Here is a 19727-nt window from a genome sequence, read left to right as displayed (position 1 = left end):
ACCCCAGGATGTTCACAGTAAAACAAAATTTGACACAGAACAACACAAGATGATTCGAGGGCAAATGGCCAAGGATTGGTCATAGAGTCATAGAGTCATAGAGTTGTACAGCACAGAAACAGATCCTTCTGTCCAACTCATCCATGCTGACCTGATATCTTAACCTAATCTAGTCCCATTTGCCAGCACTAGGCCAATATCCCTCTAAACCCTTCCTATTTATATACCATCCATATGCCTTTTAAATGTTGCAATTGAACCAGCCTCCACCACTTCCTCTGACAGCTCATTCCATACATGTACCATCCTCTGTGTGAAAAAGTTGCCCTGTGGGTCAGTTTTATATCTTGCCCCCTCACCCTAAACTTATAGCCTCTAATTCTGGACTCCCCCAACCCAGAGAAAAGACCTTGTCTTTTTATCCTATCCATGCCCCTCATGATTTTATAAACCTCTATAAGGTCACCCCTCAGCCTTTGCTCCAGGGAAAACAGCCCCAGCCTATTCAGCCTCTCCCTACAGCTCAAATCCTCCAATCCTAGCAACATCCTTGTAAGTCTTTTCTGAACCCTTTCAAGTTTCACAACATCCTTCCGATAGGAAGGAGACCAGAATTGCACGCAATATTCCAAAAGTGACCAATGGTGGAGCAATTAAAATCTCTGATGTCCAAGAAACTGAAATGAGGGGAATGTAGACATTTTGAAGGGTAGTGAGGCTGGCGGAGATTATAGATATAGGATATAGATATAAATATAGGTATAGATATAGGAAGGGAGGAGGTCATGGAAGGATTTGAAGACAAAGATTATTATTTTAAAATTGAGGTGCTGCTGACCAGGAACCAATTCTGGGACTTGCTGTGACACAGGAATCAGAGATTTGTATAACTGTGAAAGAGTAGAATTTTTGGAGGTTGACCAGGAATGTGTTAAATAATAAGGCTTAACCATAACTAAGGCATAGATGATGGTTTCCAGCAGATTTGCAGAGGCATGGGCATGGTTGGACAATGTTATGGGGGAAATAGATGTTACCATAAATAGAGTATTAGTGATGCCACAGATATATGGGCAGGAGTTCATATTAAGGGCAAATATGACAACAAGGTTGTGAGCAGTCTTCTTCAGTCTTGAACACTTACATGGGAGAGGTAAGTGTCATTTTCAATTGTTTAATTATTTGGTATTTCACTTTGTGTGTCTGCACGATGCATGATCCTGGGTGGGATCAATGAAAAAGTGAAATGAAGCAAACAGCTGTAAGTTTGGAAACGGTGACTTCAATGCTTTGCTCCTTCTCCAGGAACACCCGGGCAAAATCTCCTGTTTTTTTTTTATTTTTCCTCACACTACTGCCTAATAGCTTATATTTTCACCAGTACCCATGTCATGGGTATGCGGGTGCGAGACACAGTGAAGAACAACAAGTGCATAAATCTTTATTTATATCATGTTTTTTTTAGTCATTTGTGGGACATGGGCACTGGTGGCTGGCCAGCATTGATAGTTACTTGTTACTTCCTCAAAGAATTCCAATAAATTAGACAAACATAATTTCCTTTTCATTAAACCATGTGACTCTCCCTACATCTTCTAAAGTCCCCTGCTGTAACCTCCTTAATGATAGATTCCAGCCTTTTCCTGATTGCAGATGTTAAACTAACTGAACCTGTAGTGTCCTGCCATCTCTCTCTTTTTTGAAGAGAGAACTTTCATTTGCTATTTTCCAAAGTGAAGGGACTTTTTTCAGAATCGGGGGAATTTTGGAAAAGTAAACCCAATGGATCTACAATCACAGCTGCCAGTTCTTTTATGACCCCTTTCTTTAATTCGAGTCATTTTTAAGCACCCTTTTCCCTTTTGATTTAAATAGCTTTACGTTCCTCTGCTTTTCAACTATTGGTTCACAATTATTTCTGGGATGTTATTTGAATCCTCAACATGAAAAATATCTGTTTGATTCATCTGCCATTTCCGTTTTTCTTTATTATTAATTTGCTATCAATGTTAATCTCTCCTAACGAATTTCGTAGCAGTTAAACATAGCTACAGCGTGAAATGGAATTATTAGGAATTAAGCTTTAGTATTGAATTCAGCCACTAGAGGGTAGCAGATTCAAACTTTGGGTGCAGTTTGCTGTTCTCTTGAAATTTGCAATGAGGACTACACTGAGAAAGTGGAAAATTGAAAATCCACTAACATTCTTAAACAATTACTCGAAATAATAGCAAAAATACACGAATATAGCATCTCTGTTGCAATAAAACTTCCAAAATGTTTTGGAGAGACGAAGGAATCCTTTTAAAAAACGAAAAACGAGATGTAATATTTGTACAGCGCGCAAAATTGCGGCTATTTCCTACTGCAAAATAACAAGTTCTGAGCCGAAAAATGCTGCATGGTTTATTTGGATCTTTACTTTGTGGCTGTTTTGCTTATTTTCGTTCTCAGAACTTTTTTCAGTTTCCTTGGTTGAAAAGGTCACAGATCCTGGAACAGATGATGAAAAAAGAGGTTGCTGAAATTAATTAAAACATTTTAATGATAGACAATAGAAGTTAACACAGCGAGTTGATACTGAAACACCGTAGTCTGGTGAAGTTAGTCTGCTTCGAATTTAATCAATGGAAATCACAGTAAACAAGTTAAAGTGAGGTTAATCTCTCTCTCTCTCACACACACACACACACACACATACACGGGGGGGGGGGGAGGAACTCAAATCCCTGGAATTTGCAGCAACTTTTCAGAAGGTAACTCACTTGTGCAAATAATTATCTTGCTGAGGTGCAACATTGACGATTGAATTTCCACTTGGATAAAAGTGTAAAAATTATCATTAGAAAACGATGTGGGCGTATATCATGCTTGGCATAGTAATTTCAAACGGTTATGTGCATTTTAATGGATGTTAGACTTTCTCGGTAACTTTCATAATTCATGCGTGTGGCTAACCGGCTGGAGATTGGTCTGGTAGTCTGTATTTTACTGCTTTGGATGTGATCCACAGTCACTTTGTTCGTGAACTCGCTCCTTTTTTTTCAGGGGTAGGCGGTAGTGGTGCGTTATCTGGGCTGGTCCTCCTTCGAGCTCAGCTGTTGTATAAAAGCTGCCAGTTACTTTTCCTCTTGTCCATTCCAATTTCACCGCCGAGAAGGTGACAGAGCAGCCGAGATGAAGTTCTTATTTTTAGGCACCTTCAGCCTCTTTGTTTTGACATCCTTTGATCAAGCCGAGTCATCTTACTATGACAAGATACTGTCTCACAGTCGAATCAGAGCGAAGGATAGAGGGTAAGTAAATTCTCATTTTGAAAGTAAAAGTCTAGAAATCCATGCAATTACACACTGAAAATGTGCTAATATAAAAATTATCAACCTCAAAAAAGAACCTGCTGTTGCAATTTTTCTGGGTAATTTAGTAAAGTGACTATAACCCTGCCTCCTGCACACTCAAAGTCGAATTTGCAACAATATTATGCCATTTCATTCGCTTGGTTCACTTTGGACCTTGATATTTTTGTTTCTGTTTGCAGACCCAATGTGTGCGCCCTTCAACAAGTGGCCGGGACCAAGAAGAAATACTTCAGCACTTGTCGAAACTGGTACCGTAAGTCCATCTGCGGCAAAAAAGCGTAAGTTTCAATGAAACCTCCCATTCAAGGGATTTAAGGGTCGCGTAATGAAATGTCATTGGCTTCCTCCCTGCGATTTGCAAACCGCTATCTAACTTTGTAGCCAGCTGTTTATGTCCAAGTGGGAATAAACAAAAACTTAGACCATTACTATTGTTTTTTATTGATTCCAGAACTGGTTGGTGTCAGTTTCAATATTGACAGACATCAAGGTGTTAATTTCTTGAGCAGGGTTAACCCAGGGAAGTTTTGACATTTTGAAAATCGAGTTCTGAGAAGGAACGGGAAACGAATTCAAACTACGTTAAAATTAGTTAAAGTCAAGAATTACAATGGAATTGATATTTGATAAGTTTAAGAACCATTCTCTCAGCTTTTTCCATGGGGTCACCACAATGCCATTCGGTCACCACCAATGTTCCATTTGGTGCGTAAGTTTCACGCCTGGACTCCTCTGTTCCCCCTTGCCCCGCTAACACCACCCCATCTCTCCAAGCTGAACATACTAACATACACTAACTTGTCTGCACCAGTGACTGGCTTTCTCTGATACCAGCAAGTCCTCGACTAGGAGTTGAACTTGGAGCATTCTAGTTCAGAGGCAAAGTGCTACTGCTTGAACTGCAAGACCCTTACATTTACAAACCCACTCTGCTGTCTAAGGTAACTTCCCTGAAATGGAATTGCAGAGTCTCATTTGCTGGTAGCGGATCTGTGACAGGAGCCTGTTTACACAAACAAGCCAGAATTCCCACAGGAAGGGAAGCAACTCTGGGGAAGTTGCAGGATATAGGGTGCCTAGTATTTCAGTGCAACAATCACTTGCATTTATATAACACCAATAATGCAGGAAGGAAAATCGGCCCAGAGAAGTAGGAACAATGGATGCTTGAGCTATACAGAAAGATATTAGGCGTATTCAAGAAAAAGTTGCTAAAATAGTTGAACTTCAAAGAAGGTGTTAAAGCGAGGTGAGGAACTCTAGAGCACACAGACCAGGTGACTGAAAGCACAGTTGCCAACCATGGGATGGCAGTAGGAAGGTATTTTGGGTGATACAGAAGAGTAAAACATTTATAATCGATAGAATTATACGAGGGACTATGGAATGTATGATTTCACATCTATAATGGAATTGGCAAGTTTTATAGGGTGGGACGGAAGGTATAAGGCACATTGCCCTTTATTAGCAGAGGTAGCAATTATAAGAGCATGGAGGGTTTGACGGAGTTGTATATAACACCAGCTGAACCACAGCTTGAACACTCACTGCTGTACTACTCACCAATTTACAGGAAAGCTGAGATTTCACTGGACACTGAAGAGATTTACAGAGATGTTGCCAGGACTGCAGAACTTTAGCTATTGGATAAGCTGATACTGTTTTCCATGGAACAGATGAGATCAAAGGATGACTTAATTGAGGTGTACAGAATTATGATGAGCCTAGATTGAGGAAATATGGATGACTTATTTAGCTGAGCAGAGAGGTTGGGAACAGGGGAGCAGAGATTTAAAATAATTGTAGAAAATGTGATGAGGACACATTTTTCACCCAAAGTATAGTAGTCCTGGAACTCACTGCCTGAAGCCATGGGATAAAGTGTTTGAATGTTTACTGGAAGAGTTGAGTTCTGTGGAGCTGCAGAACTACAGGAAGGTGGGATAAAGTTAGGCAGTGTTCATCGATTAGCATGAACTATACATGGAATGGCCTGTGTAGCAAAATGCCAAAATCAGAAGAACTGGGGGTTTGGATGAGTTGGAAGAAGTTTGAGATAGGGATGGATAAAGCCAACCATGGAACAACTTACAAATAAGAATGAAAAATTTGAAGCTGAATGCCGAGGATTCCCCAGGAGCATCCCAGATGGACATTTAACCTCCTGGATGCTGCTTCTGGTAAGCCAGGAGAACATCTGTAATTTAGTTCAGAGCTGGGTATCAATTAATACCCATCACAAATAAGTTTTACCAAATTCACCAGGCATCATAGCATCCAATTTGTTTCAGTATTTTGTAAAATTAATGGAAACACCATACAACCTGTGATGTGGTTTGGATAGGGTCCACAGTACGTATCAAAGGCTTATTTTTCTCCTGTAATATTCGATGTGACTGAAACAATTATAATCAGAAGTGCTCAATAATTGTCAACAGCATAATAAATTATACCACTGACTGCCAATTCTTAGAGGTGCAAATCACAAAATAAAAACTATACAAAAGAAGATGGAACTATAATAAGTTGATGAATTTTAAGAATCAACATATAATTTGAACCTTATCAGATTACATTACAGTGTGGAAACAGGCCCTTCAGCCCAACAAGTCCACACCAACCCGCCGAAGCGCAACCCACCCATACCCCTACATTTACCCCTTACCTAACACTATGGGCAATTTAGCATGGCCAATTCACCTGACCTGCACATCTTTGGACTGCGGGAGGAAACCAGAGTACCCAGAGAAAACCCACGCAGACACGGGGAGAACGTGCAAACTCCACACAGTCAGTCGCCTGAAGCGGGAATTGAACCCAGATATCTGGCACTGTGAGGCAGCAGTGCTAACCATCGTGCCACCGTGCCACCTTGGTCAAAGTTATGAACTTTGACAAAGGTGAGAGTTAGTGTTGTTAAAGAGAGCAATATTTTCTGTCTTTGGCAACCAATCTCAGATGAGATATAAAAGTTAAAAATCAACTACTTATGAGGAAATAAACAGATAGGACACAATGTAGACTATTCATTTCTGTTCTGTATTATAAACTTAATTGATATCATGTGCCTGGATGTCATATGATTGAATCTTCTAAGATGAGTCTAACTGGGGGAGATAGAGACAGCCTGTGTAGGTCAATAAGCAAAACCTTGTGCAGCACAGTGTTGGATGAAACAAAGTTTGCTGGTGTGTAGATTGGGAGGTCAGTTAGGGGGTCTTTACAATTCTGGAGATGACAAAGACATGGATAGACTTCGGTGATAGAGGAAAAGGGGTACCAGGAGAAGTGTCCAGTGTGATTTAGTTCATCTAAATAGTGTATTTATATAACTTGAATGATTAAGGTTGGAAAACTACTAATGTCAATATGCTGAACATGCTTACGTGGTAATTCTCTGCTATTTTTACATTGCAATCACAGATTTGGAAGCAACAGATTAACTAAATTACCAGCATGGCTTTATTGTTCGGAGCTGGTAATAAAATTGTTCTTTTGCATTTATTCCTTGTCTTATTACAAGGGGTGTGCGAGATGATACTTCCAGTTTTAGTACCTTTGTGAAGTGCTTTCGGCTTTGGACTAGCATGAAATTGGAGTATAAATCTATTTAAGGGTCAAACCTATCCCCAGGGAGAAATGGAATGCCACTCCTCAAAGAAAACAGTCTCAATTTCCTTTGGTTGGACACCACATGGAGTACAAATCTGTTGGGAGTGGGGGGTGGGGGTGGGTGTCAAATCTGGGATCTAAATTGAATGGCATACCAACCCAGCCTTATTTATATATTTGTGTGTGTGTTTTTTTTAAATCCACTGTTAAAGTCCATTCACAATTTTTGTGTTATGGCTAGACACAGCAGCAGTGGTGGCAAGGACTGGAACCATTTCACAGGAGGGAACTGTGTGCATCATACTTCCCATCCCATTTCTAAGCATTAAAGTTTTAACATGATCAGAGTGCTTTGCCAGTGCCTGTATCTAATATGATGCACACAGTTCCCTCCTGTGAAATGTTTCCAGTCCTTGCCACCCACTGCTGCTATGTCTAGCCATAACACAAAAATTGTGAGTGGGTTTTAACAGTGGATTTAAAAAAAACACAGATTTTCATTGAAATGAAGCAGTGTTAATCTAACTTTGGTCAAATTGATGGTCTTGATCTCCAGACATGACCCATATCTCCAAGAGTGATTTTGCATTATATTAGCCTCTGAAAGATTTCCCCACCACTTAATCAGAGACTTGACCACATTAAAACCAATCTAGTACAAAAAAATAAACATTGCAAGTGGCCTGAAAAATTTGGAAATTTAATGATGAACAATCTTCAACTTCGGAGAGAAGCCACTACTCTGTATGACACTAACTTGGCCGGATGTAAAGCTGAATACAAGTGTCCACACAAGTACAGGCAGTATTATATAGACAGCAGCAAGAACAGATCACTGAACACAGGCCAACATATAGAGTCATAAAGCCATAAAGTCATACAGCACAGAAACAGACCCTTTGGTTCAACCAGTCCATGCCGAACATGATCCCAAACTAAACTAGTCTCACCTGTCTGCTCCTGGCCCATATCCCTCCAAACCTTTCCTCTTCATGTACTAAGCCAAATGTCTTTTAAACATTGTAATTGTACCCACATCCACCACTTCCTCAGGAAGTTCATTCCACATGTAAACCACCCTCTGTTATTCAGTGATATAAAATTATCAGCTGATTTGCCTTGTGTTGTACAAAGTCATTAAAGTTTCCATTGACCAAAGAAGAATCTTAGACATGGACCTGTAGTATCACTGCAATCTGAGTACATGTTAAGCTCCTATTCTTCATATCAACATATTAAGCATAGTATGTCAGATATATATTCTTATGTCTGCTATATGCTTGATGATTATACTTTACATTACAAAAGAAAATTATGCTTTTCATTCAAACTGTCAGGCAGATATTGTTAAAAGATACATTTAATAGTTTGCTTTTAGAACTGAGGTACTTAGTTCAAGACGTCAACACCTCTACTTTGGGTCCTAAATTTTGTACTGAGCTTTTATGCTATGAATTTGATTGATTAATCAAAATTGAAGTATCAGGAGAGTAGATCTGTGTTTTACTTTCTAATATTAATAATGAATGCTATAACCTCTGTTTTACTAATGAATCCCTCAACTATTTCCATACATCACTGTTAAGTGCATTGCCTATAGATATTAAAGCTAGTACTTTTTCTCATCTATGTGTAAAATATTTAAATAACCTATGAAATTATTGTTCCATGTGCTCACACTTTCAGCAACACACTGAAACAACAAGCAAATGTGTAGTGCATACTGAATTTCTCAAATAACTCATGAAACAAAGTAACTATGCAATATATCAAACTTTGCTGTTTAGTCAGGAACTGTTTTGTGCAATTGAAATGCAAATTCTCTGCCCACTTACATTCTGACTTTTATATCCTCAGTCTGCTCCGCTGTTCCAATGAAATGCAGCATAAGCTCAGGGAGCAGCACTCACTTTTTATTAGTTGCTTTACAGCCTGCCAGGCTCAATGTTGAGTTCATCATCTTCAATTCATTACCTCCCCTGCCATTTATTTATGCATTGAAAACAAAAAAATGCTGGAGATCACAGGGGGTCAGGCAGCATCCATGGAGAGAGAGCAAGCTAATGTTACGAGTCTAGATAACTCTTTGTCAGAGCTGACATTATTTATGCATTTATTGTTTCTGCGGCTGCTTTTGTCATTCCGGCGTTATTAGCTCATCAAGAACCATCTTTTATTTCTTCATTTGCATATTGACATCTCTTTCTGCCTTCCCATCATTCGTTGTGTTAATTAATCTCTCCTGCCTTCTACCTTCATCCCTAACAGATGCTGCCAAACCTCCTGTGCATTTCCAGCATTTTCTGTTTTGCTTCAGAATTCCAGAATCTTCAGTACTTTGTGCTTCTATACCTAAGTGACCATTTGTAGTGAAGTTGCTTTGCTACGTCAGATTCTAAAGTGAAATATGACTATCAAATTTAACTAAAATTAATTAGCGCAGAAATTAGAATAAGGAAAAAGCTAAGCCAACTAAGCCCATTTGGGGTTATGATGCAATGATTATTGCGGAGATCTGGTTTCAACATGGCCAGAAATGGGAATTTAAAATTCCTGGCTCCAAGTCATTCAGAAGGAATAAGGAAGGTAAAAATCCAGGATGAGTGTGGAAGCATCGACCAAGGAGAATTTTGCAGATTTACAAGGGTGACATAACATGAAGTTTTAAAGACTGAATCTAATTGATTAGTATTTAGGAACAGAAAAGGACCTGTTAAAATGCTGGGTGTTTAATGTAGATTCCTAAAGAAGGCAATACAGGAAAAGATATGTTGGCAAGTTTCTGAGAATCATAAAAGTAATAGAAGAATAATTGTTTGGGTCTTTAATTATCCTAATAGTGAGATGGTGCAAAATCAACAAAGGAGAAAAATACCCAAAATGAATGCAGAAGACATTCTTAATTTGTTACCTTTCCAGTTAAATGTGGAAGGAAGTAATGCTTATCCGTGACTGGGGAATCATAGAATGATGCAACACTGAAAGAGGCCAATCAACCCATCGTGCCTTTGCTGGCTCTTTAATTCTATCTCCATATACATTCACAGTAGTCCTTGCAATATATTTCATCTTCAAACATTTACTCAACTTCCTTTTGACCATTACTGCCTCCATTATTTCAGGCAGTGCAATCCAGTCTAAATAAACTAATGTGAGTTCCATTTGTTTCAGTGATATCCTATCGTATTAAATTTAGGTTTAAAGTGGTTATACAATGAGACAAATCAAAGTCAACATTGAACTGGAAAAGAGCTGGTTTCATTAGTTCCAAGAAAGATTAGGAAAACAGAAAATGAGAACGAGCAGACTTAACTAAGGATTACAAACTAAGAATATACCCACAATTAAGCTCCATGTAGCTGGTATTTATTTTGATTCACTATTTCTTTATCCTCTTTCTTAGAATTCTCTTTGTCATGTGTCATTTCAAGGACCTTGCCTTTCTGCTTTGGGCACTTAATCACGTGGTTATATCCCAATTCACACCTGAAGTACTTAATAATTGTTCCTTTGCAGTTTCTGGAACTCTTTCTTCTTTGTTTTTTTTTCCATTTCTGTCTTCTTTGGTAATGTCTCGATTTGAAAATACTCATCCTCATTTTACTGCTGTTAATCCTTCTGTGGTATTGATGCCTGTATCCATTATCTGTAGCATTTCCAAATCCGGCACTTATTGATTCTCTATCCTTTGTGTTACTGTGGAATGGTCACTTTGCCCCAAGAAGAATTGTTTCCCTAGAACTTCTCAAGAACTGATATTTGATGCAACAGAGTCTCCCTCTCCAAGATCTGAACACAAGTCAAAACAAGGGCCTAACTGCATGAGAACCTCTTGCATATTTTCAAGAATTTGAGCATACATAATGCTGATCCAGGAATCCAACTGTAGCTTTGCCAACTTTTTACATAAGCGGTTAATACCTATGCTGTAGTCTATCATGGAATGCCCATCTCTTCTGAAATCTATAAATCTGACTATAGGCATTTAACAGATCAACTTGCTTGTGATTTCATCCAAAAAACTCTATCTAACCAATAGACATCCAACTCACAAAATAGTTTACTTCTGACTTCATGTTCGATAGCTTATAACAATGCCAAGGCTACACCATTTTCCCCTTTGGTAGGGAATGTAACCAAAGTCCACATATCTGCTTTATTCTTCTACTGTCATATAGTTGACACTCAGAGAAGATTGAAAGGTATATTTTATATCCATTTTATATTTGCTTTCTGTTGTTTTCCACAATGGTTATCATTACAGGCATCTATAGAAATTGATAACTTTTCAAAAAAACAAATTTGAATATCTAGTCAATGGCTGAAAATGATGACACAACAAGACTTTTACTATGACAACTGAAAATACTGTTGATGAAACTCTGTTTTTGCAGGTCACTTGTACTTTAGAGTATAGAACAAAATTTTTTACATTTTAACCCAACTGAAAGCCCACTTCATGGATGTACATTACACTGTCCCAGAAGTAGTCATTTAAAATTCTAAGAAAATCACCAAAGAGATTCATGGCTCTCATGGCTTTAGTTCCATTCCTTTAGAAGTCAAATAACATTTCTGTCAGTTTAGACAGTGCAGGCAAGATGGGCTGATTGGCCTCCTGAACTGTAATGGTTCTCTGAATTTTCCTATAAACAAGGCCAACTTTCAATTCTTCTTTCCAATTTGGTCTTTACAATTTGAGTGTGCATGTCTGTGCAGCAAACCATAGATACTTCCAGGGTCTAGCTATTTTCTCTTTCATGCACCCTGGCAAACTAACTTTGTGAGTTTTGGGAATATGTTAGAAACCTTTCCTTTCAAAATCCATTTTCACGGTTATGTGAATCACATGTATTTAAGTAGAAATGCTGATTAGCTACTCTTGAAATTTCAACTGTCCATTATTATGAAATAAATAGACAGTTTAAAGCACACTGTTCACAACGCCAAATTCTTAGTAATTTTCTTGGACTTTGGAAACTAGCCATCTAACCACATGTCACATGGCGGCACGGTGGCACAGTGGTTAGCACTGTTGCCTCGCAGCGCCAGAGACCCGGGTTCAATTCCCGCCTCAGGCGACTGTGTGGAGTTTGCACGTTCTCCCCGTGTCTGCGTGGGTTTCCTCCGGGTGCTCCGGTTTCCTCCCACAGTCCAAAGATGTGCAGGGCCAGGTGAATTGGCCATGCTAAATTGCCCGTAGTGTTAGGTAAGGGGTAAATGTAGGGGTAGGGGTATGGGTGGGTTCGCTTCGGCGGGTCGGTGTGGACTTGTTGGGCCGAAGGGCCTGTTTCCACACTGTAATGTAATGCAATCTAATCTAATCTAATCTAATGTCACTACAATCATCTTAAAGTGTGAGTACCTGGCACCTTGTATGCAACAGAACAATATGGACTTTCCATTAATCTTTAATACTCCCCTTTGGTCAGGTAGACTTCAGAAATGATCACATAACCTGATTCACGTGACCCAAATTTAAAGATATTGTGTTCAAACATAACAATAAACATGCAGGATGATGATTTACTGTTTGGAAACAAGATTTTAACTTTCAGCCTTCATTTTTGCGATAACCTCCTCTCCTATCATGTTCTATACTAAGCCTCTTGGGAACGTTCGATGGAGCCAATATTTACACAGTTTCTAAACTCGTATATACATAGTTACATGTTACAAGAACATACCTTTTAACCTCAATAACCATAGCTGTAGTTTGTGTCTATTTATAGGGGCTCAAGTAAATCCTCAGTTAATGACTACTGCCTACATAAATTAAACAGAACTTACATGCAATTAACAGATGCTGTGTATACGGACTTCCAATAAACATTTGATTAATTATTGCAAAACTATTCTACAAAATAGAAACACATGGTAGAAAGTAAGTGATATTATGAAATTATAATTTACTAAAAGGTAAGATGAAGTGAGGGACCATGAAGAAAAGTTTCCTCTATGAGTCTTTTGGTGAGAGAGAATGTGTAGGATACTTGCCATTGCAAATCAGGACACCAAACACAAATAATGAAGTCATGCTGTATCTTTACAAGTCAATAATTAGGTGTTAGCACAAGTATTGTGTACAATTTGGAGCAACACATTTTGACAAGATATAAAAGTATGTGAAAAACGACAGAGGAAATACATTGGGAAGCTAACAGTCAGTATGGAGAGATTGGAGAAGCTGACATTGTTCAGGATCAGATGGAGATGCTAAAAATTATAAGAGGCTTCGGTGGAACAATTGGGAAGAAACTGTTTTATCTGGCAAGTAGGTCAATAACCAGAGGTCATAAATTTAAAAACAGTTAGCAAAGAAGTAATGAGAATGTTTTTCATGTAGGAGGTTGTGAAGATCTTAAACATCCACCAGAAAGGATGGTTGAATAAATTGCCCCAGGAATATTCAAAAGGCAATTGGTTGACTAATTTATATTACTGTGAAGAAAAACTGGGGCATGGGATTGAATTGTACTGCTGTTTCAATTGGGCTGAATGCCCTTTTCCTATGTCATAAAACACTGTGAATCACTTTAGTGATGTTGGAGAAGTCCCATAGAGCTATTTCTCCTTAAAGGCCATCTGTTCTTTCATGTTTGAAATATGTTCAAGTTTCCTTTATTGTAGATGGTTTTTACTATGGCTAGCTCCATTGAATATAAAGTTAACAATGAAAAATCAGCCAATCACATGTTTTTACAAGAATGATCCTTTGTCACTTCTCAAATAATTAAGGGATTGCTTATTTGAAATAAATAACTAAAAGGTGGTAATCCAGTAGTGAAGTCTGAACTGAACAGATGAAATAGCTCAACTGAAATGATGAAAAAAAAATGACTTATCCAGCATTAGAATAATTAAGTAAATATAATTGAAACATAACACGTAAAGGGATCTTGAGGCTGTGACTTCCAGAAACCTGGAACCCAGTTCAGACTTGAGGGATGAATGTTTCCACACTTTGATGCTTTCAGTGAAAGAAGTTCCAGTGATCGTAATTCTATTGGCAGTCGAATGAATGTAGAAGTCTACAATTCAGCAATAAATGCCGTTTTAGTAATGCATCCATCCTTCCCACCCGAGAGTTAAACCAAAAGAAAATATTGGGATATAAAATGTCTCAGTGGTGCAATAAAGTGTTCTTTTCTAAGAGTGTGGAATAGGAAGGAGTGCAGACAAATGCAGATAGACCATATCCTTGCATCTCAATTTACCCATGACAGGCCAAACCGTAGACTTATAGATTCTCTCAACCTGCAATGAGCTGAAAATTCACATTGACTTGGAGTTATCATCTATTTTCAGAAAGAGCATTTTAGAAAAAGAGTCAAAGAAAGAGAAAAACCCAACACACTCCCATATCATGACTTGGAATCTGTAGTGATTGTAACAAGGTCAGCCAGGTGGACCTAATAGAATATGAGTTCCCTGACTGGGGCTGTTAACCTGGTCCAATCAGAGAGCCCTGACTGACAGAGAAAAACAGGAGTGTCAGGCACCCTGTTCACTCATAGAGCTGGCTCTGAGGAATCTCCATGTGTAAACAAAGAGCAACTTGGTGACAGGATACAAGTGTCTATGGAGTTATTGCAACGGTAATGAGAGAAAGAAAATACACTCCTGAAGAAATTCCCTCGCAACTGGCATCTTTGAGTTGGAGTAAGCATATCTGGCATCATGCTATTATTTTGGAAGCTTGACTCGTTCAATCCTGCCATCAAAGACTGGGCCCAGTATGTGGAAAGAATACCTTTTTTTATGGGGAAATAACATTGGAGCAGATGAAAAGCAATAATTAATTCTCCTGACAGCTTGTGGACCTGCAGCTTTTTTCAGTTATTCAGAGCCTAATTTTCCTTGAGACACCAGATACTAAACCTTTTCAAGAATTGATGGATTTAGTTAAGGAATATTATGACCGCGAGCTTCCTCCAACTCTGAGACACCATTGGTTTTACTCAACAATTGAAGAAACAGGGGAATTGGTATTGGGATTTTTGACGAGGTTAAGACGAATGGTGGAGGCATGTGACTTTGGTTTAACCCTTAATGAGATGTTGAGAGACTGTTTGTTTCGTGTGATTAATGATATAACCATGCAAAAGTGCCGATTAGCTGAAGCTGGATGTCAAACTGGCTTTAACATTGGAAAATGCGGTAAGTGAAGCATATGAGTTTCAGGGTATTTTGATGGAAGTGGATGCTCTTGCTAGTCCAACTGCGCTTGGGAACACCGCTTGAATGAAGGCAATTGCATAGCCTCATTCAGGACATGTCCTGAACAGAAGGACCCTAGGTCAGCCCACAGCAAGACCCAAATCAAAGCCAAGCCTCAGCCAAATGGCTAACATTTTCTTCAAGATCCAGGCCTGCAAGCCATTGTAGTTGCTGCCACTATTGCAGACTTGAGACTGCAAAAGAGTCCCACCAGACCTAAATTGAGTAAGAGAACTCATAGGCCGGTATCTGGGAGAGTGCACACCCTGGGAAGTCCACCTACGTGTGGTTCAGGAAAATCCAAATCAGAACCAATCAAAATAATCATCTGGTGAAATGGTCACTGGGTTCCAGTGGAGCTTGATACCGGTGCAGTCTTTTCAGTGATTACAGAACCAAGCTTTCACAACATTTCACTCCAACCCTTAAATTTGTACAAGACCTCAGTTACACTGAGAACCTAGACCAGGGAACCATTGCAAAGTAAGGGTACAACTTCAGTTCCAATCTCCTCTGAGAAGCAGCTGGTTCGGTTCCCACCGATTGTAGTAAAAGGCTCGGGCCCAAGCTTGACGGAGTGAAATTGGTCGAGAAAGGTTCACTTAGATTGGCTCAACATTTTTCAATTAGAATGGCCATCTGAGTGAAATTCCAATTATGTCATTCAGGAAGGTCGAGGGACTGTCAAAGGAGCCAATGTCACCATATATGTTGACCAGGAAGCAATTCCATGATTCTGCAATGTCTGTCCAGTGCCATGTGCCTTATAGGCAAAAGTAGAGGCAGAAACCAGGAGGCCAGAAAGTGAAGTAATGATCAGACCATCCAGTTTGCAGAATGGGCAGCATTAGTCATACTGAATGTGAAGACCAATTGGTTGTTTCACCTTTGTGGGGATTTTAAACAAACAGTAAACTGCTTTTCACAGCTGGATAAATACCCGATCCCTCATATGGAGGATTTATAAGCAAAGCTGACAGGGAGCTGTCCTTCACAAGACTGGACATGATATATGTCCACTTGCAATTTCAATTAGATGAGGACTCCCAGATTTATGTTACAATTAATACCCATAAGGATTTGTATCCTTATACAAGACTACCATTTGGGGTATTGTCAGCCTGTGCAACGTTTCAATGGACAATGGAGAACATTTTACAAGGTCTACCCTAGGTTGCCAATTATCTAGATGATTTTCCCATCACAGGGAAAACTAATAAGGAGCACTTGGAGAACTTGGACATAGTCTTTAGATGTTGCTCCCAGGCGGATGTACACTTTAGAAAGGAAAAATGTGTGTTCCAGACACCCCAAGTGACGTAATTGGGCCACATAGTCGACAAGACCAGGTTACACCCATTGCATGATAAAGTGAGGACAATTAATGGTGTCTCTGCTTCCACATCAGTACTGGAGCTTAGATCTTGGGCTAGGGAATTATTGCAGAAAGTTCATACATAACCTGGCCTCCATCCTGGCACCTTTGGATTAGTTCTGAAAGGGTCAGCCTTGGAAATGGTCTTGCAGCCAAGCCAAAGCTTTCAGGGAAGTGAAGAAACAGCTATCATCCTTTAAAGTGTTGGCATACTGGGATCACAAACAAGATCTGGTATCGACATGTAATGCCCAGATTGCCAACGAGGACAAAAGTTACTGCCAAGTGTTGGTCACAGATAATGGGCCATCATTTACCAGCAGGGAATTTGAAAATTTCCTAATGTCAATTGCTATATAAGGACAGCTCCATACCATCCATCTTCCAATGAGCTGGCAGAAAGAGCTTGAAGGCAGGCTTAAAGCAACAGCCTACAGCTTCAGTAGACACCAAACTGTCCTGATTCCTTTTTGATCACCCTTCATGCAAGGATAGCTCCAGCAGAGTTGCTATTGGGGAGAAGGCTCTGAACCAGATTATAGCCGATCTTCCTGGACTGGGCAGGGAGGGTGAAACAACATCAGAAATGCCAATGGTGGGTACAAGATTCCGCTCAGCAAGAGAGACAGTTTGCTTCAGGGAACAAAGTTTTATGTAGGAACCACAGGAGTGGCCCTGCATGGGTAAGAGGCACAGTCAAGGCAAGATCAAGTCCAGTGACATATAAAGTTCAGATAGGAGGGATGGTTCTGAGTAAGCACGTGGACCATATGACAGCTGCAAACTTGCACACAATGTGGGAACAACATGGCTCTCTGACTGCCTTACTGACTGTTCCTGAGCCCATGGGTCTGACCTCTCCATCAAATGTTGAAGAGACTTGGGAATCTGAGATGGACATGGCAGATGTCACCACCTTAATGCCCTTGCAGCCTGAAGAAGAGAATGAATTTCTGATTGAGGCTGTTAATCTGGTCCAATCAGGGAGCCCTGGCTGACCGATACCAACAGGAGTGTCAGACATTCTGTTCCCTCACAGAGCTGGCTCTGAGGCAGCTGGATCAGTGTTAAGGACTCTCCATATGTAAATAGTGGGTGGCTTAGTGACAGGATACCAGCCTCTGTGGAGGGATTTCAGAGTCTCGATAGGTTGTCACACCAAGGAGCCAGTTAGAGAATCACATTTGTTATTCTGCTTTAACCTTGCCCTTGTTGTCAACAATATAGTTGTGGAGAGGAATTCCATTCCTTACAGAGACCAATAGGGGAGGACAAAATGAGAGGAATTTACGCCTTAAGTTGCATTCACTTTTACCATTGCACCAGTGATAGAGGTAAAGGAGACACAAGATAAGGGGATGGAAAAACAAAATGTAAAATAACGGATGCTGATCCTTAAAAAAGGGAAAACAAAATTGGTTAGCATTGATGCACTGGTAAGAAGAGAAAAGATACAAGCTTGCATTTATATTTGCAAGGATACTGTCCTCCCAATGTTGACCAGGTGAGAAAGGAACAATAAAGAGGAGATGAAATATTTCCTCACTGCAAGGGCCAATCAGCAGCAAAGTATTCCTGAAGGAAGCCTCTTCTTCTTGTACAGCTGAACCTTTGGCAAGGTGGTCATTGTGTCAAGGTTTTGAAGGGTTTTTTGCCATGAGGTCCAATGAGCTCTCTCTCTCTCTCTCTCTCTCTCTACCTCATCAAATCTGCCAAATTAACTCTCTATGCCACCCTAAAGTATCCCCCATTTGTGATTCTAGTCCTGTTTATCCTGTGGCTTTTCTGGAAAATCTCACAACTCAGTGGATGTCCATCAAAATCCAGACATCCCTCACGCCTGGGGTTTCTTTAAAAGGCTACTATGTACCTGGACTGGCATTGGCAATCTGGTGTTGCCCTTCACTGCAGCCACAAAGCCACTCTGCCGATGGCACGAGCCAACATGGCTGACACATCCTTGCACATACAATCCCATTCTCTCACCCTGTCATTATTGACCACTACACTACACAGTTTCTCTGTTTCTGGCTACATCTCAATTAAACACCTTCTGTAAGGCAGCACTATTCTATCCCCAGTGCCCACTGGACACCCACAACCTCTCATTGGCCAGGTACGCAATTCAGCCTTGAACTTCTATTGACAGGATCCTGGGTAATCCAAGATGGAGGACGGGAAAAATTTCTGGCTGTAAGAGCTGCTCCTTTTTTTTTGAGATATTTTAGGTGTTGGAGTTGATTTCCTCAAATTCCAGGAGCAGCAATTACTGTTTTATATGCTGTTGCATTGTTTTGGAACTTTGGAAAAAACAGTCAAAACAACAGCAGTTTTAAAAGGGAGAAGAGCAGACAAAGGAGGCACATGGTGAGGACAGTGCAGGAGACAGAGAGAGAGAGAACCTGCACAGTTACTGCTTTTGCTGTTTTTGAATTCATGATTCGCTGGGCATCGGTGCACGTCTGGGAAAATTAACAAACAGTGAATTTCACAACTAATCTTGGAGGAACAGGTTTGGGCAAAGTTCACAGCACAGAATCAGATAAGTTGATTGTTGTTTTAAGTCTGTCCAAGAGAAAGGCTGTATTAGTAAGTACAGTGGGTTCTTTCTTGATTATATGTTTTTGGAGATAAGTCTCTTGATTAAACTTAAAATATAAGCCATAGTTATTAATTTAACCTGGTGCAGTGTTTTGTAGAGGAATGAGACGGTGTTATTTTCTGGGTCTGTAGATTGTGAAGGAGCAAAAATGGCCTTTAGTAGAGTGATGTGTACTTCTTGTCAGATGTGGGAGTTTAAAGAGATTTTAAGGGTTACTGCAGACTATATCTGCCATAAACACTGTTGGATGCGAATCTTATCAGATTGAGTGGATCAGTTGGAGAGACAGATAGAAGCTATGAGGAATTTGCAACAGCAACAGTATGTGATGGATGGCAGATATAGGAAGGGGGTAAGTCTCAGATACAGTCACATAGATGGGTTAACTCCAGGAAGGGTAAGGGAGATCGGCAACTAGGGCAGGAGTCTTTTGTGGATATACCCATTTCAAACAGGTATGCTGTTTTGGAAAATGTAGGGGTGATAGATTCTCAGGGGAACGTAGCACGAACAGCCAAATTTCTGGTATTGAGACTGGCTCTAATGCAACGAGGGGTAT

At 39.8% G+C, this 19727-nt stretch overlaps 1 protein-coding gene across 12 annotated transcripts in view; it reads left to right on the top strand.

The window, feature by feature from the left end:
* The first annotated feature begins 3055 nt into the window (after positions 1 to 3055).
* Positions 3056 to 19727, top strand: part of LOC122550811 (periostin-like) — a 114879-nt gene continuing 98207 nt past the window's right edge. For 4 of the 12 annotated variants that reach the window (XM_043692108.1, XM_043692105.1, XM_043692106.1 and 1 more), the window contains exons 1-2: positions 3068 to 3296; positions 3539 to 3637. In XM_043692108.1, the coding sequence (XP_043548043.1) occupies positions 3178 to 3296; positions 3539 to 3637 (218 nt within the window). In that variant the 5' untranslated portion in view covers positions 3068 to 3177. Of the gene's footprint in view, positions 3297 to 3538; positions 3638 to 19727 lie in introns of all 12 variants that reach the window. The other 8 variants (XM_043692109.1, XM_043692110.1, XM_043692107.1 and 5 more) reach the window with 4 other exon arrangements.

Source organism: Chiloscyllium plagiosum, chromosome 6 (assembly GCF_004010195.1).
Source record: "Chiloscyllium plagiosum isolate BGI_BamShark_2017 chromosome 6, ASM401019v2, whole genome shotgun sequence".
Taxonomy (NCBI): domain Eukaryota; kingdom Metazoa; phylum Chordata; class Chondrichthyes; order Orectolobiformes; family Hemiscylliidae; genus Chiloscyllium; species Chiloscyllium plagiosum.
The sequence above is the reverse complement of the archived record's forward strand: the minus strand, read 5'-3'. Positions and strand labels throughout refer to the sequence as shown.